Below are 16,602 nucleotides of genomic sequence, written 5' to 3'. Positions count from 1 at the left end.
TTTCGTACCAAGTAGCTACTATGACCAAGGAAAGGCAATTTAATATACTTTACATCTTTACTAGCAGTACTGTACACCGGTCTGGGACAAAATTTCTCATCTAGAAAATTTTTCAGAACTTTGTAAAAGACAAATACGGGATAAGAATTTTCAGAAAAATAATTCTGGAGGAAGACCATGTCTTGATGAAATAAATTAAAATCACAACAGACATTGTAAGCTCTATTTATCATGGTACGTATTGAATTAATTTTAAACAACTTTGGTGAAAAACTAAGATAATTCAATCCCAAGCCAGTAAAAGTACTTTTCCTATAAACGGAAGTCTCAAATTTACCTCTATTTCTGTGTACCTGAACATCTAAAAATGACAACAGCTCGTTTAATAAAGAATGTTCTTCCTGGTCTTGGCACTGTTATTTATCATCAAGCTATATATATATATATTAAAAATATATATATATATATATATTATATAATATATATATATATAATATAGTATATATATATATATATATTATATATATATATATATACATACAACAGTCAGACGATAAAAATCGCCCTTGATTAAACAGAGACAGGTAAAGAACGCTCAAAGGGCGCATGGGATTCAGATGTCATTGGTAAAGTTTTCCTTCACCGACGCCCAAGAGGATTAAAGAAGGGTTATCAGTGGGAGTGATCTAAATTGGCTTAACTGCGGATGGATCTCTTGGTATAAATACCACCTTTTCTGTAAGTTTTTTCATTCATCTACCTGAAGAGAGAGACACAGCAGTCGCTGAAATATAGTAGTATTTTCTCTCTATATATTTTGGCGTTTTTATGGGCTCCTTTTATTAGATATATAAATACATATATATCTATATCTATATCTATATATATATATATATATATATATATATATATATATATATATATATATACGTATACACGTATATGCTTAAAGAATCACAGTAGATGCACGTGACTTCATTAAATAAGCAAATACCACAGGAATATGATAGTCAGAAATCCAAGCGCTTTCGTCCTGACAATGTCTCAGTAAAGACGAAAGTGCTTGGATTTCTGACTATCATTTTCCTGTGGTATTCGCTTATATATACACATGTATATGTATATACATATATACTTACGCCCGTTCACCCCCTCCTTCAGCCTTCATAGACTCTGGATCTCTTCTAGATGGCTCTGTCTGGACGTCATTTGCGACTGGCCAGTGACTTCTGGAGTCCCTGGGTCAACTTCCAGTACGGGAATAATGGGTCACTGAGTATGTCAGGAATTGCTGTGGACATCTTCGCTACCATCGCTCGCCAGTTAAATTTCACGTGAGTTTGCATTTAATTTCTCTGTGTGATGTCTGTCGAAGTTGATTTTGAAAGTCTTTTAGATATTATTGTTCTGAGGTTCAAGTAAAAGTAGGGGGGATTTTGGATTAGCACCTGAATTCTTGAAAATTCCAAACTCTCAAGATGTTTAATTTTGAAAGCCCTTTAGATATGATTGTTATGAGTTTTAGGTAAAAATATGGGTTTTTTTTGGATTAGCACCTGAATTTTAAAAAATTCAATTTAATCAACGTAGTGTAAGGCTTGGTCGCAATACATGACTGAAAAAAACTGGGATAAGTAAAATAATATTCTATTTTAAAATAATAATTTTTTTTCTATGGTGCATCCCTATACCGTGACCGGAGATAATTAATTAAAAGCTACAATAATGTATATATGATACTGTATTTTTCCAAAATACTAAACTGTAAATAACAGTGAGCTTTCGACAGTTGGTTGAACTGGACCATTGCGCAAACGGTCGAAAGCTCGCTGTTTTGAACCTGTTTCTATTTTGGAAAAAAATCAGTATCATATATACATTATTGTGGCTTTTACATAAATTTTACCTGAAGTTCCTAGACTTACTGGATCAGAGAACTACTCCAAAACCAAATACATATACTGAAATCTAACCAAATAAATCTACTGATTTTAATTATCTCGCACTTACTTACATGTAAATTATTCTTTAAACAGAGGAACAAGCAAGGATCATACTTTTAAATCGAAATTTTCCAACAATAAAAAACATAAAAACTGAATTTGAATTTTCACAAAAAGTAGAAAAATTTCTAAATATATTTTATTATAAGTTATAAATAAACAAAAGCATCAAGAAAAGAACGGGTATTATACACATGATTGTGGCTTTTAACTCAAAAGATAATTTTAAGTCGATCATCACAAATACACGGAGGCACACCAATAAATACAATTTCCAACGAAGAACCGATGGAATGATGAAGCTGTAATTATTCATATCTTGACATTTCACCTCCAGGTACGTCGTAAAAGTGCCACAGGACGGCGAATGGGGGCGCGGATTACCCAACGGGTCATTTACCGGTCTGATAGGACTATGCCAGCGGAATGTAAGTTAGATAAATCCCAAAAGCAGTGCGTTTGTTTTTTACAGGAAACCCATTGGCAAATGGTTGGTATGCTGCCGTCGATAAACAACCTAAGAAAAAGGTTTCAGTGGGGTTCCTGTGTATCTCCTTAAGAGGCTTGTTTGTGAAGCCATACTGCTGTAAAAAGTTTATTAAAAAGCGACGGAAGTCTTGGTGGCTGCGTGAAAATGAAAACGGTAGTACCTCTGCATGCCGCAAGGAGTACAGCTTAGCTCACACGTGCATCCTTAAGTAAAGAAAACGGGCATCGTAGCTCAATAATACTAGTGCTATTGGTGCCATTTTCAGTCAACTAGTTCTTATTGAGGAAAAAGTATTTCCATTTTGTTAAAGGTGTGAGTGCATGTGCAGGTACACTCATTAGTGCTATATAAATGGAAGATGAAATGTTGCATATTCCAGAGATTTTGGTTTGTTAGTAATCAGCTTTGCTTCTTTGAAGCATAAAATATAGCCATTGTACTTTATGAAGGAGGCAGACTCCAGTGATTTTAGTTTGTCAATAATCAGCTTGCTTTTTTGAAGCATAAAATATAACCACTGTACTTTTTGAAGGAAGCCGACGTGGCCCTCGGACCCTTTGCCATGTCATGGGACCGTTACCAAGCAGTGGACTTCTCGACCACAATCCATTTCGACCAGTACGGAATCCTGGTGCCCCGTCCCAAGAGGGAAGTGGATCTGTCCGGGGTAACGAAGCCTCTTTCTTGGCAGGTATGTGTTGGCTGGCTGATTCATCACGAAATTGAGGTCTTGAGGACCAGGCTCCGGAACCCATCAGGATTATTCATCGCCTTAATATAAATGAAATATATAAATTAGTATGATAAATTATGAATGATGATATCGTTCACATACGAACGTAAAAAATGAAGAATGACGATAGATAGAAACCGATAAAAAATATATATAGAAATCTTTTATTTAAAAACATATACTTTTAGAATAAAAATGACTTAAAATCTTTACTAAATATACTGAAATCATATCTTTTTGTTCGGTTGTCTCCTGGATCTTTTATATAATCATATGTATGCATCCTAGTAGAAAGTGATTTTGAAGAAGTCAATTGTAACACAAAAGTGAGTAATTTTCTAAGTAAGAAAGAGGAACAAAAACAATAAAAAAAAAAACAAGGCGTGATCCGAGCTCCAGATTACTCGGGGAGCGTGCTAAAATCTACAGCCAACTAGCGCTTTGTTTCACCAACGAAAATTAGAATAAATACTCTATATTTCATTAGAGATAACTGTTCTGTGCTGTTCAGCATGCACATTACTTTGATATACTATTTTACATATAACATATATATATATATATATATATTTATATATATATATATATATATATATATATATATATATATATATATATATATATATATACATACATACGTATAAATCAGTGTTATAATGTTGTCTTGAAAAATAATGGATTCGCTAATCATGACGTGATCCAAACTTTTTTTTATATATATGCATAGACAAGTTAACGCAGACGTATAGCCTTCAAAATTTGACCGCCTATTTCAGACGGGGGATTCCATACTCATAAAATTCGATCTCCTGTCCTGAGCGAAGATTGTATAAAAGACGCCCTTGGTTCTTGTTAAAAGTGAAAGAAAAAAGGAGGTGGTCTACGTGGACTTCGACAACGTAAATAAAAGATATGAACTTAATTAAGGAGAACATTAGAAATGGGCTGTTTTTGTTCGTCTGCCATTTCTGTGAATGAAACCGAACATAAAAAGCGTAGACATTTCGGTTATTTTCTTGAAAATATAGATATAATTCTTTCAAGATTAATGTCTCATGTCCTTTTCTTGATTTACCGCTCTCCTCGAGTGTAAATATATAATTCTCCGGTTACTTTCGTACGTCAGGTATGGGCAGCTTTAGCAGTTACGATCTGCATCAGCATTGCTGTTGGCCTACTGATGAATGCCTTCATCAAATACACATCGAACGCCAAGCGTAATCCTGACGAGCAGCCGGCGGTCGACGAAATCCAGAGCTCTTGGATCACCAAAGTGATGCTGACGGAAAGTACGTTCAGTTTTAAACTGTGTTGGCACCAAGCGAATCGAGCCTTGACTCAATTCACGAAAAATCAACACGATTAATTATTTAATCGTCTCGATTCGCCACGCTAATTTCGATGTGACCGATTACACCAAGCAAGTCGAGTTCATTTAAATCATGGCGATTCGCTTGGCGTAAACGATTATTATATATTTAAATCAGTGTGAACGAAACAAGACGTATCACGAATCGCGTTGATTCTTCTAGAATTGAATCGATTCGATTCGCTCGGTGTAGATGCAGCAGCCTTAGCAATCCGACGCACGAATCAGAGCCCTCAAAGTTTTGACGTCACTTGAATGAAGTGATACGTTCAGCAGTGTTATACCTGGCATGCTTAGACTAAAGATAGGTGTGTGTGTGTGTGCGTAAGGTAGAACCATGACCCACTATATTATAATACTCTTACAGCCGTGGTTCCCGAGCCACTCGCAGCTCCAGGTCGTGTATACTTACTCTCCTGGCTGTTCGCTGGTTTCATCATTCAAGCGGCTTACAGCGGAGTCTTGATCTCGTTGCTGACGGTTCCCAAAATGAACATTCCGGTGAATTCTTTGCAGGATCTGCTCTCCCACGGGAAGATTCCCTGGCTCATCGAGCTCGGGTCACATATCCACCACACGTTTATGGTGAGTTTCGTCTGTTTCCGCGATGCGCATACGCCTATACTCTGTTTTTTTTTTTTCATCTGTCCATCCGCCTGTGGTGGTTGCGTATGGTAACACTACGTCCCGGGCTTTAGATAGTTACGCTATGTGTAAGTTTTAGGTAAATAAAGGATATCTGGGTGTACATTTGCAACTGAAAAGTGTTTTAATAATTTGCTGTATGCGAATTACACCTTAATATTCGAAATAGGATATTATTTAAAGCCCGGGACGCAGTGTTACCATGCGCAAACACCACAGGTGGATGGACAGATGGAAAAAAAAACAGAGTAAAGTGTTCGTCTAGCTTAGCCTATTGACTATCTATGTTTAGGCTACCTGTCTATATTCTTTTCTATTTAGAAGGCGGTTATGAATAATATGTTGGTCTAGCTGTCTCTAGACTATATATCTATATATATTTTTTCTATTTAGAAGGCGGAAAGTGGGCTGTATAAGAAAATACTAAAGGATGCTGTCATCATTAAGGCCTTCGGCGCTGAGCGCGAATGGGCGAGAGAACAAAGGTTCGCGGCCATCATTCCCATCACGAGCATGAAAAAGGTATTTTACACGAATTCAGCACGAGTTCAGGAAAGGATATTCGATTGATATTCTATAATACGCAATATGTAATATATATTATAAAGTCCACGTAAGAAGATGAGTGAAAACCGGGACTTTGTACAGTACTTTCGTTATTTATTCTACATTTTTAAGTTCACGCTGAATGATTTAGTGTAAACTTAAAAATGTAGAATAAACTAATAAAGTACTTGTTCAAAATTACGGGTTTCACTCACCTCCTTACGTGGGTTTTATGATATTATGCATATATATATATATATATATATATATTTATATATATATATATATATATATATATATATATATAGTATATATATATATATATATATATATATATATATATATATATATATATATATATATTATTATACGACCAAATATGAAATCTTTCAGGCCTTGAGTGACGACTACAGTAAGACCTCCAGCTGCTTTTACTATATAGCCAGGGAGCCAATTGTGGGTGTTCCATTTGCCTTGGCATTTCCGAAGGGAAGCGACCTTGTCCAGCATTTCAATAAGTGGTTAGTATAGCTGAATTCAATCTATATATATATATATATATATATATATATATATATATATATATATAATAAATATATATATATATATATATAATATATAATATATATATATATATATATTATATATATTAGCACTAACATCATCCATGGGGATTTGCACCGCTGACAATGCCGTTAATTCGCTATTTAATCAACGACTAGCTCACTGATTCTAGCCAGGTGAAAGGGAGCGATAGACCTACTCGATGGCAGAGACTCCAGCATGCACGCAAGGACAACTGAATTATAATCTAGGATGGTTTTTTACGATTTTATTAAAAAATAAAGAATCTACTCTCATGACTGCTAATTAAACGTATTTACAAGTGACTGAAAGGAGCCCTCTTGCTCTTACGTTAACACAATGCAACATGGGGACATACGGTCACGAGAACCTTACAAAACACCAAAAATTTCACAATAACAGCAAAAATTATTCCAAATACGCTCGTCAATGGCACCATTATCACCGGGAAACAATATCCAAAACATGAAGGTCATGATGGCAAAGATTTACACTGATCAATCACGATAATGCATGTCACTCACAATGATCCATTGGAAATATAGATAACTTGTCTCAATAGGAGCTCACCAAATCCATCTGAGCGCCTCAGTGGCGTGGTTGGTTTGGTGTTTGCTCCTCACCTCGGTGGTCGCGGGTTCGATTCTCGGCCATTCCATTGAGGAGTGAGAGATGCGTATTTCTGGTGATAGAAGTTCACTCTCGACGTGGTTCGGAAGTCACGTAAAGCCGTTGGTCCCATTGCTGAATAATCACTGGTTCCATGGAACGTAAAAACACCATACAAACAAACAAACCCATCTGTCTTTGACTCAGTTATGTTCTTATTTGATCTAGGTTAGACGCCCAAAAAGAGTCTGGCATTATCGACCACAGCATCATTGGAGAAACGGCAAACGCAACAGCCTGTCTGGCGAACCCTGGGAAGGAAGGTACCAAAGGGTATATGCCATTCTCAGTCATGGATTTGTCCGGCATATTTCTCATCTTCGTTGTAGGTAAGAAATACTTATCATTCTCCTCTGTATTATATGATTCTCTGTCGTGAACAGAGAATTATTTCTTTTCGATATGTGGGTTTGTTCTTTACTTCTTATTTTCTTAAAGTACGGCTTATTCTAGTCGTAGTTCCTATATGGTCCAAACAGTAAAGTTATACTTCTTTAGTTGAAGTTTATGCGCCGTCGTTTAATTATTATTATTATTTTTTTTTTATAATTCATACAGACCCCATTCACTACAAGTATCTTTGAAAAAAAAAATGGCATTGTTGACACGAAAAGAAAATTAGATCTTAACATTAAATGAATACATAGTTAAGCCACAATGAAAAAATCAATATTTGTTCAACTCCAGAAGAAGCGTGGCTGTTTTCATCAATTTTACTTTGTAATGAATTTAAAGCTATAACAAATATTGAAAATATTTTATATATTTTACTTTACTTTGTGCAGGAAAAGGCAAATATTAATTTTGGGAACCACTGTCCTACTGGCATCATTTGTAAATAAAACCATAGTTTTGTTTATCACATGTCATTTTCTTTGTTGGAGTCACTGTCAACAAATACACCTTACAAAAGTATGGAGAAGTCGATTTTGATGTCTTTGAGAGTAAATAAAAATAATTTGGCCATTTTTTATAATATTATATTAGTATAATGTTTTAATAGCTTTTATATATGAAAACAATGACATTCTTTTAGCTTTAATTTATGATTTTAAAACTGTAAAATTGTTTAAAATGTACTACCGCTTTTTAGGTTGTTGTTGACATCTGGAGGCGTTTTCCTGATGCCTTTCGTTTATCGTTGCTCTCTTATTGAATAATTGAATGTTCGCTAAGCGATATCGTTGTTAACGTGAAGTGCTCATTTTTTGTAAAAATCAAAACATGACTAAAGTGTAGATGTGAATTAGATTGCTGTGGATAGATTGAGGTGATTTTGCATACCAGATAAGAGAAGACCTAACTCCTACTTTATACTATATAGCTAGTGGGTATCTGGGACCCTTGCTCCAGCCATTGGTTTGGGCGAGTTACTTTTACTCACCAGTATCATTAAAGTTTGGGGGAGAACTGCATGATTTTAAGGGGTGGTTTAATGAGTAGTAAGATTGTATTGGTTATTTCATTGCTCTGGAAACAAGATTTTGTTTTTTCAATAGTACTAGGTAGGGGAGTCCGATTCACTTACCTTAGGTAGTAAGAAACCATTAACGTTTAGCCTATCAGGTAAGAGAAATCTAGGCCTGAGTTTTGCTTTTGCCTTTCATGGTAGAAAGTCTGTTGATTACACCCAACGCTAGTATTTTGATTATGCGTTATCTTGTGGTTTAGTATATGTTTTTGACCCTTAGACTTTGACCTAGCAATGCCTGTGTGTTTATGTTGACTTTAGTCTATATCTACCAGCCATGAGGTTGTTCAGTTGTTTCAAAGCAAAAACTAGTGAGTTGCACCAGCAAGAATGAAGAGAAATCTCTGAATCACAAGGTATGCAGTAGAAAAAATACAAAGTTTATGAGGGCAATCAGCAGTGATCACCAATCGAAATATTAAGCCTAAAGCAGTGGCACTTAGGTAAAGAAATACTTACTATCCTAACCATCCTTATTTGAGCTTGACACATTGCACTGTGACCTAAAGGCCCGTCCACACAAGTGGGCCTGATCGGCGTGCTCCGGGACTGACGGGCAAATTCTGGCGGGCTTACCCGTGAAATTTGTCCACACGGGTGAGGCGATGGAGAGGTGGGCGTGCCCGACGATGCCAGTAGTGTGTTCAGTGTGGTATGATAAACATGGTGCCTACCGCAAAGAAGAAGATATTGTGTAGCATGATAATTGCTCTGTGTGTGATAAAAAAGAAGAGAATATAGTGCATAGAATGGCTCGGTAAAAGAAATGTATTTGGTTAACGTACGTCTGCCAGGGTCGAAGCTCAAGCCATCGGGCACCACCATGGTGATTTTGCTACAAGACCCATCGGGCAATTTGACGGTTTGCCCGTCAAGTGTGCCCGTTAGAGGGGAGGTCCGCCGATCAGGCCCGGTCATGTGGACAGGCCTTTACTTGACAAGGGTCCAGATGCTGTCCAAATCCCCACCACTAATCCCATCCTGACCCCAAGGGCCTTAACAAACGGGCATGCATCCTAGTTTAACCAGGTGCTCAGAGCCCTGAATGGCCATTGGAGCTTCTTCACCTAACTTGAACTAGAATGTCATAAGTTATATCCCACTTAACCTAACTTCCCCTTAGTTTACCTTCTCTTGAACCTGTCTACCCCTTAGCCTACCTGATCCCTAACCTACTTTATCTATGTTAATGTTACTTTGACCATATTGGTTTCTTTGCTTGTATGTATTGCAGTACATAAATAAGAAACTGCATTTGGCCATGCCTTTCTCTCAGCTTTTGCAAATCATAGTTGAGCTGCAGGATTTGCATTTTGAGGATATTTGCAAAATGATTGTATGATTTGTTTAGCATTTTGTGATGTGATGCTGAGGTCTTTGTTTTTATCAAAGGCACTGTGTCGATTGTAAGATGGGAATCCAATAACCAAGATTTCTTTACTTCTCCTCAAGTTGTAACACACTTGAATATTTCAGTGTTTCCTGCATGCAAAGCATTGCATAAGAGTGCCTTAAGAATTTGCCATTTCAATGAATGTCTTTATTTCTACTTAAAAAGATACTTGGGCTTTATGGGAAAACACCTTCCCCCACCAACTTAACCTGACTTGGGTATTTGTAAATCATGCAGAAGCAATCGTAGTTTACATCTTTTGGTTGTCTGCTCTCTTCTGTCACTATTCCCATGAAAACTTTGTTGCTAAATGGAGCTGGCACCAAATAAATAATCAACATAACTAGAACCACCACATTCTTACTTGTTATTGCTGAATAGAGGTTAAATCCCTTGTGCAAAATAATTCCATGACATATATATATATATATATATATATATATATATATATATATATATATATATCTATATTTATACATATATACATATATATATATATATATGTGTATATTATATATATATAAATATATATATATATATATATATATATATATATATATATATAATTACACTGTCATGGAATTATTTTGCACAAGGGATTTAACCTCTATTCAGCAATAACAGAATAAGAATGTGGTGTTCTAGTTATGTTGATTATTTATTTGGTGCCAGCTCCATTTTAATATATATATATATATATATATATATATATATATATATATATATATATATATATATATATATATATATATACATATATATATATATAAAAACATATATATACTATATATATCATATAAGATATATATATATATATATATATAATATATATATATATAGATATATATATATATATTATATATAATATTATATATATATATATATATATATATAAAAAGCAAATACCACTGGAAAAATAATTGGCAGAAATTATAACTGAGCGTTTTCGTCCTTTAATGAGACATAGTCGAGGCACAAATGAGATACATTATTATTCCAATCACCATAAAAATGTGAAGTTCTCTGTTTTTTCTGGGATGTTATCAAGGGCTTTGCGTGTCTGTAGCCTGCAGTTTATTGATGATGAAAGAAAACTATTTATGATATTGCCTTGAAACCTAAATACCCAATAATACCCAATGACATTTGTAGATGTAGCATGGAAAATATCTAGGAAAACATTTTATTTAACTAATGACAAACTTGAATTTAGGAAACATAACATTCTCAAATTACCGTATGATGAAAGTTTTTTAGAAATTCATAGAATGTTGTTTTCAGTGTTGTTAATGTTAAGAGTTTAGTAATATAAAATTCTCCTAAAGATGTTTCTGGCTGCATATATGAAATTCCTTGTAAAGAGTGTGATAAAATATATTACGGAGAAACTGGAAAATCACTTTCACAACGAATCAAACAGCATCAATATTATTCAGTGAGAACTGGTCAAATATCGAATGCGTTATTCGTACATATGAGAAATTTATATCATCTTACCAGTATTTTTTCAGCGTTATGCTTTGTTCCAGATGCAAAGACGATACAGTTCTGAAACCTGTGAAGTTGGTGAAGACCTAACGGTCTGATAGTATCCGTTTATTTTTGTATGTAAGAAAACTATTGAGATGGTTATTTGTTTGTCCGTCTGCACTTTTTCTGTCCGCCCTCAGTTCTTAAAAACTACTGAGGCTAGAGGGCTGCAAATTGGAATGTTGATCATCGACCTTCCAGTCATCAAACATAACAAATTGCAGCCCTCTAGCCTCAGTAGTTTTATTTTGTTTAAGGTTTAAAGTTAGCCATGATGGTGCATCTGGCACTGCTACAGGTGCCAACAACACAGGTCACCACCGGGCTGTGACTGAAAGTTTCGTGGGCCGCGGATGAGATTTTCATGGGCCGTGGCTGAGAGTTTCATACAGCTTTATAAGCTGTACGGAAAACTCATTCGCGCCGAAGAAACTTAGGCGCATGTTTTACTTTTTTTTTTCTTATTTAATGAGTATAATGATGAATTTAAAAATTAGGCGCATGTTTTACTTGTATTTTTTAATGAGAATAATAATAAATTTAAAAATTAGGCGCATGTTTTACTTGTATTTTTTAATGAGAATAATAATAAATTTAAAAATTAGGCGCATGTTTTACTTGTATTTTTTAATGAGAATAACAATAAATTTAGAAGTTCTAACAGTATATGAAGCTACCTCCAGGAAATTCCTGTCATTTTGTAACGACCAAGAAACGTTTACCTACAGTTACTTCGTTAACACTTAATTCCCCAAATGCAATTTCCTTCCGCCTTTTGCAGGTACGGGAATCAGTTTGGTTACCTTCGGCGTAGAATTCCTTGTTAAGCGAACCTACGGCTAACAAACAGGCACTATAGGACGACTCGCATCAAGAAACAAAGAAATCTCGGCATATTAGTCAATCCTCGTCTTGAGCATTGCAACTTTATAAGCTGATTCGCCGAAGTAAGAGCTATGTGAAATATGCTCCCCCGTTTGCTTTACAACATTCAAGCGGATTAGTATACGTTTTTACTTACTTCGTTTCTTGAAAGTTGGAATAGAAATAAAAAATCGCACTATTAAATGTATGCATCCATAAATGTTTTATTTCGTGACATGCAAAAGTTCTTTTGCATTTTTTCCTTAAATAAAAGAAAATATATAAAAAAAGCAGAGGGACGCCACCTTCTGGAAGGATCCCATGTGTGAGATGAATGCTCTCTCTCTCTCTCTCTCTCTCTCTCCTTCTCGTTGACTTATGAATTTTTCTTAGTACCAAAATCTTCGTACTCCTCGCCCACAAGTCACATGCCGGATTAAATCTGGCGTGATCGGTATGGTCTTGGCCTGCCACCTCGGTATCCGGGAGTTCGATTCTCGGGCATTCCACTGAGGGGTTAGAGATATGCATTTCTGGTGATAGAAGTTCGCTCTCGACGTGGTTCGGAAGTCACGTAAAGCCGTTGGTCCCGTTGCTGAATAACCACTGGTTCCATGCAGCGTAAAAACACCATACAAACATGCAAACAATACTACACAGCTCCAATTCTTACTGTAGTATCAACAAGTTTTACAGCCACTGCAACACTTCAATCAAATTCTATTTCGGATCTGCATCTTGCTTTGTGGTAATTAATCCATTTTTTTCATAATGATGTCTTTTATTGCTATACCGCCGCGTATAGCGCTGAATAATCCATTTGATTCCAGTGCGGAACCAAAGGAATTTATTGTTTGGGGATTAGAAATTAATTTCTCGATATAATGTGGTTCGGATCCCACACTAAGCTGTAGGTCCCGTTGCTAAGTAACCAATTGGTTCTTAGCCACGTAAATAAAAATCTTTATTTATGTATTGGAAAGGACTTTTGATCCTTACATAGCAATTATGCATAGGTGGAATAAAAAATCTCAAGACGTGCGGTAATAATACATATAATTTATTACAAACGACGATATTTTATATTGTATTACAAATGACGGTATTTTATACATACATAAGTGAGGAGAAATGCTTTCAACGTTGATAGCAGTGGAGAGGAGATATAAATTAAGCCCTACTACGTAAGTGACGTCCTTCGTACATTCCTTACTTAAAATGTGCAAGAAAATTATAGGTCTGATATATATAATATATATATATATATATATATATATATATATATATATATATATATATATATATAATATAAATAAAGGTTTTTTGCCACGAAGGAAAAAATGAAAAAGCGAGATAGCCGGGTACTTTCGGTCCTGTTCGGACCCTTTACTAAGGCAAACTGCCTTAGTAAAGGGTCCGAACAGGACCGAAAGTACTCGGCTATTTCGCTTTTTCATTTTTTCCTTCGTGGCAAAAAACCTTTATTTATACATAGCATCACGTTTTATATACTTCGTGATCAAGTTATTCATATATATATATATATATATATATATATATATATATATATATATATATATAATATATATGTATACATACTTTATTCGAGCTACAAATATCCTTTAACATCTAATTCGCTCTACCTCGGAATTAATATATTTTCATATATGTAAACCGAAGGGGAATTTATTTTAGTTTGAAGTTATTATCAACTAATAAATTCCCCTTCGGTTTACATACATGAAAATATATTTATTCCGTGGTAGAGCGAATTAGATGCCAAAGGACATTTGTAGCTTGAATAATTTATATGAATCACGGTGATGTGATAATTATTCATATCTACTATTATCATGAGTATCCATTGTGGATTCTCGTGCTTTTCTACATCCACACGTAGTTTTGAGAAGGAGATTTGGACAGTAACGTAATTGCAAAAACCGTGGGAAGACGCGAGAGGGAGAGTAGTGACGGATTTACTTGTTTTGTGCAAGGTAAATAGAATTTCCCTTATTCTATATAGCTTGGTTTTGTGTATTACTTTAAAAATTTCCCTCCCGCATTCGTATCGGAGAAGTATCCCCGGAGACTGTTTTGCCCAAAGTGGCCGCGAGTTCGATTCTCGGCATTCCACTGAGGGGTCAGAGATGTGTATTTCTAGTGATAGAAGTTCACTCTCGACGAGGTTCGGAAGTCACGTAAAAACCCGTTGGTCCCGTTGCTGAATATCCATACTGGTTCCATGCAACGTAAAAGAACCATACAAACAAAGCAAAGTCTAATAAAAGCATTTTTTGGTTTTGGCATTCCTATATCATTGATTTAATTTTGCTACTCGAGCTTTGAGTGATAAGTTGGTTATAATTCACGCAGTAGTCCATACGTGATTTACTTGAGAAATCTTACACGTTACCATGTAACTTTTGTTTTTACCATTACCGGTATTTCATGTGTGAATACTTTGCAGATCTTTGTAGACTGCCCAATGTGTGCCTGCCCCTGTAGAAAATAGAAGTGTCACTCAACAATGCCAGTACCAATATTTGGGGTATCCTTATTTCTGAATGCCATTGACTTTTTGCGCTTTCTTACGGTGCTAAGCTGCGTAGTGTTATATTGTACCTTGCTAATTGCTAATTGTTTCTGATCCTCATTTCATATGTCCATATTGAATTTATTAGGACTATTGTTTGCTTGGATATTAGTGGCACTTTGCCTTGTGATTGTGAAAAAAAAAGAAGTAACGTTACCAGCGCCATGGAATCAGGCAGTAGTAGGTACTCCTCTAATGGTATATTTCTGATAACCCTTTTTAGAAAATTAATTGACTCTTGTTCTGTTCAACCCTTCTTTTGATAGGTGATTTTGGTCATTCTAAAAGGCGTGTACTCTTTTCTTACCCTTTCTGTTCATAGCTGCGTGCCACTTAGTCGGTAATTGCGTAGATTGTGCATACGGAAATCATTTTGAGTCTTTTTCTTTGCATTCTACTCCGGCACTGCAACTATGACAATATGTGTGTATTGTTTGTTTGTTTGTATGGTGCTTTTACGTTGCATGGAACCAGTATGGTTATTCAGCAAAGGGACTAACGGCTTTACGTGACTTCCGAACCACGTCGAGAGCGAACTTCTAGCACTAGAAATACACCTATCTCACACCTCACGTGTGTGAGTGTGTTAAGTATGATGCGAAAGGGAACGAACAGATAATAGTTCCATCAGAAAACTAAACAGTCTTCTAGTAATAAGTTACAAGAGATGCTGTAAGGGCGCACGTACTCATACACGTTCACATACACACACACGTGCTTGTGTATTGCAGGTGACAGAAGGAATACCGGCAATCACAGCGTTCCATCAGCAATGGAATTTCGAACCAAAGAAAATGAGGGACTAAAAAAAAAAAGAAAAGAAATGTCGACCGTAAAATTGTAGATGATACTTTTGTATTGAAGTTTAGCGATACCTCGAATTTTTAGCTCCATGCTACAGCTTTTGAAAAGAGCCAGTGGTAAAAGAAGCAGACCATATATTAGCCGATGGCATGAGGCACGATAAGTATTTGTCTGAAATTGGACCAACGTACCTTCATTAAGGACAATAAGAGTCCAGCGGTTCTAACGATTTTCAACAGTCAATTGCGTACAAAAATGAAGAAAAACGTTAAGTGCTGTACCATTCATGTCGACCAGGCACGCTCTGGCGTGCTTCCTGGACAGTAAAGTCTTTCGTTTCCATTATCTCTTCCACGGGAATCATCTATCATTTATTTAGATTTATTGACCCCGGACGCTTTCCCCAAACTCTTCATCCTGATTCTTCCGACGGGGCAGAAAGATTTCTGACACCCTTTCGCTGGTCTATTCTTCTTGCACACATTTACAAAATCCATCTCATCGACAGCTGCAGCCATGTTTCAGTTATTTAAATTTAGCATCCAAAACTTGACTTTTATGACTAAGAGTTGCATCAACAATCCATTCATGTATTCCTACTTTAGCATCCGTGTACGCTACTAGACTCTTTCCAGTTTGTTGCATCAGCCTGGCTGCATTTCTTACTTCTGTTCTGCGGCTCATCTTTCGCCTCGTCCTGCCATCGTCCAGTCTCAAGTGCCTTTTCAAATCAGTCAGTTCTATTCTTTCATTAGTGATGCAGCTTCTATCACTCGAAGTCCTCGATCGTAGCCAATAGTGTCATCTTCAAATATCAACTACTCCACGTCATACTCATTTGCCACTCATTTTTGTATGTTATAACTTTGCACTTACGTCATGTGTCCTCTACCTAACTTCGTACGTC

At 35.8% G+C, this 16,602-nt stretch overlaps 2 protein-coding genes across 2 annotated transcripts in view; both read left to right on the top strand.

Moving 5' to 3' along the window:
- The window catches only part of LOC135210560 (uncharacterized), a 28,534-nt gene extending 24,025 nt beyond the window's left edge, over positions 1–4,509 (top strand). The window contains exons 4-7 of the transcript XR_010313542.1: positions 1,189–1,334; positions 2,341–2,431; positions 3,026–3,184; positions 4,353–4,509. The gene's annotated coding sequence lies outside the window, so the exon portion shown is untranslated. The remainder of the gene's footprint in view (positions 1–1,188; positions 1,335–2,340; positions 2,432–3,025; positions 3,185–4,352) is intronic.
- The window catches only part of LOC135210438 (probable glutamate receptor), a 16,962-nt gene continuing 1,548 nt past the window's right edge, over positions 1,189–16,602 (top strand). Inside the window, exons 1-8 of the mRNA XM_064243335.1 lie at positions 1,189–1,334; positions 2,341–2,431; positions 3,026–3,184; positions 4,353–4,515; positions 4,963–5,180; positions 5,634–5,762; positions 6,180–6,307; positions 7,209–7,369. Of these exons, the coding sequence (XP_064099405.1) occupies positions 1,189–1,334; positions 2,341–2,431; positions 3,026–3,184; positions 4,353–4,515; positions 4,963–5,180; positions 5,634–5,762; positions 6,180–6,307; positions 7,209–7,369 (1,195 nt within the window). The remainder of the gene's footprint in view (positions 1,335–2,340; positions 2,432–3,025; positions 3,185–4,352; positions 4,516–4,962; positions 5,181–5,633; positions 5,763–6,179; positions 6,308–7,208; positions 7,370–16,602) is intronic.

The sequence above is a fragment of the Macrobrachium nipponense genome, chromosome 39 (assembly GCF_015104395.2).
Source record: "Macrobrachium nipponense isolate FS-2020 chromosome 39, ASM1510439v2, whole genome shotgun sequence".
In the NCBI taxonomy this organism is placed as follows: domain Eukaryota; kingdom Metazoa; phylum Arthropoda; class Malacostraca; order Decapoda; family Palaemonidae; genus Macrobrachium; species Macrobrachium nipponense.
The sequence above is the reverse complement of the archived record's forward strand: the minus strand, read 5'-3'. Positions and strand labels throughout refer to the sequence as shown.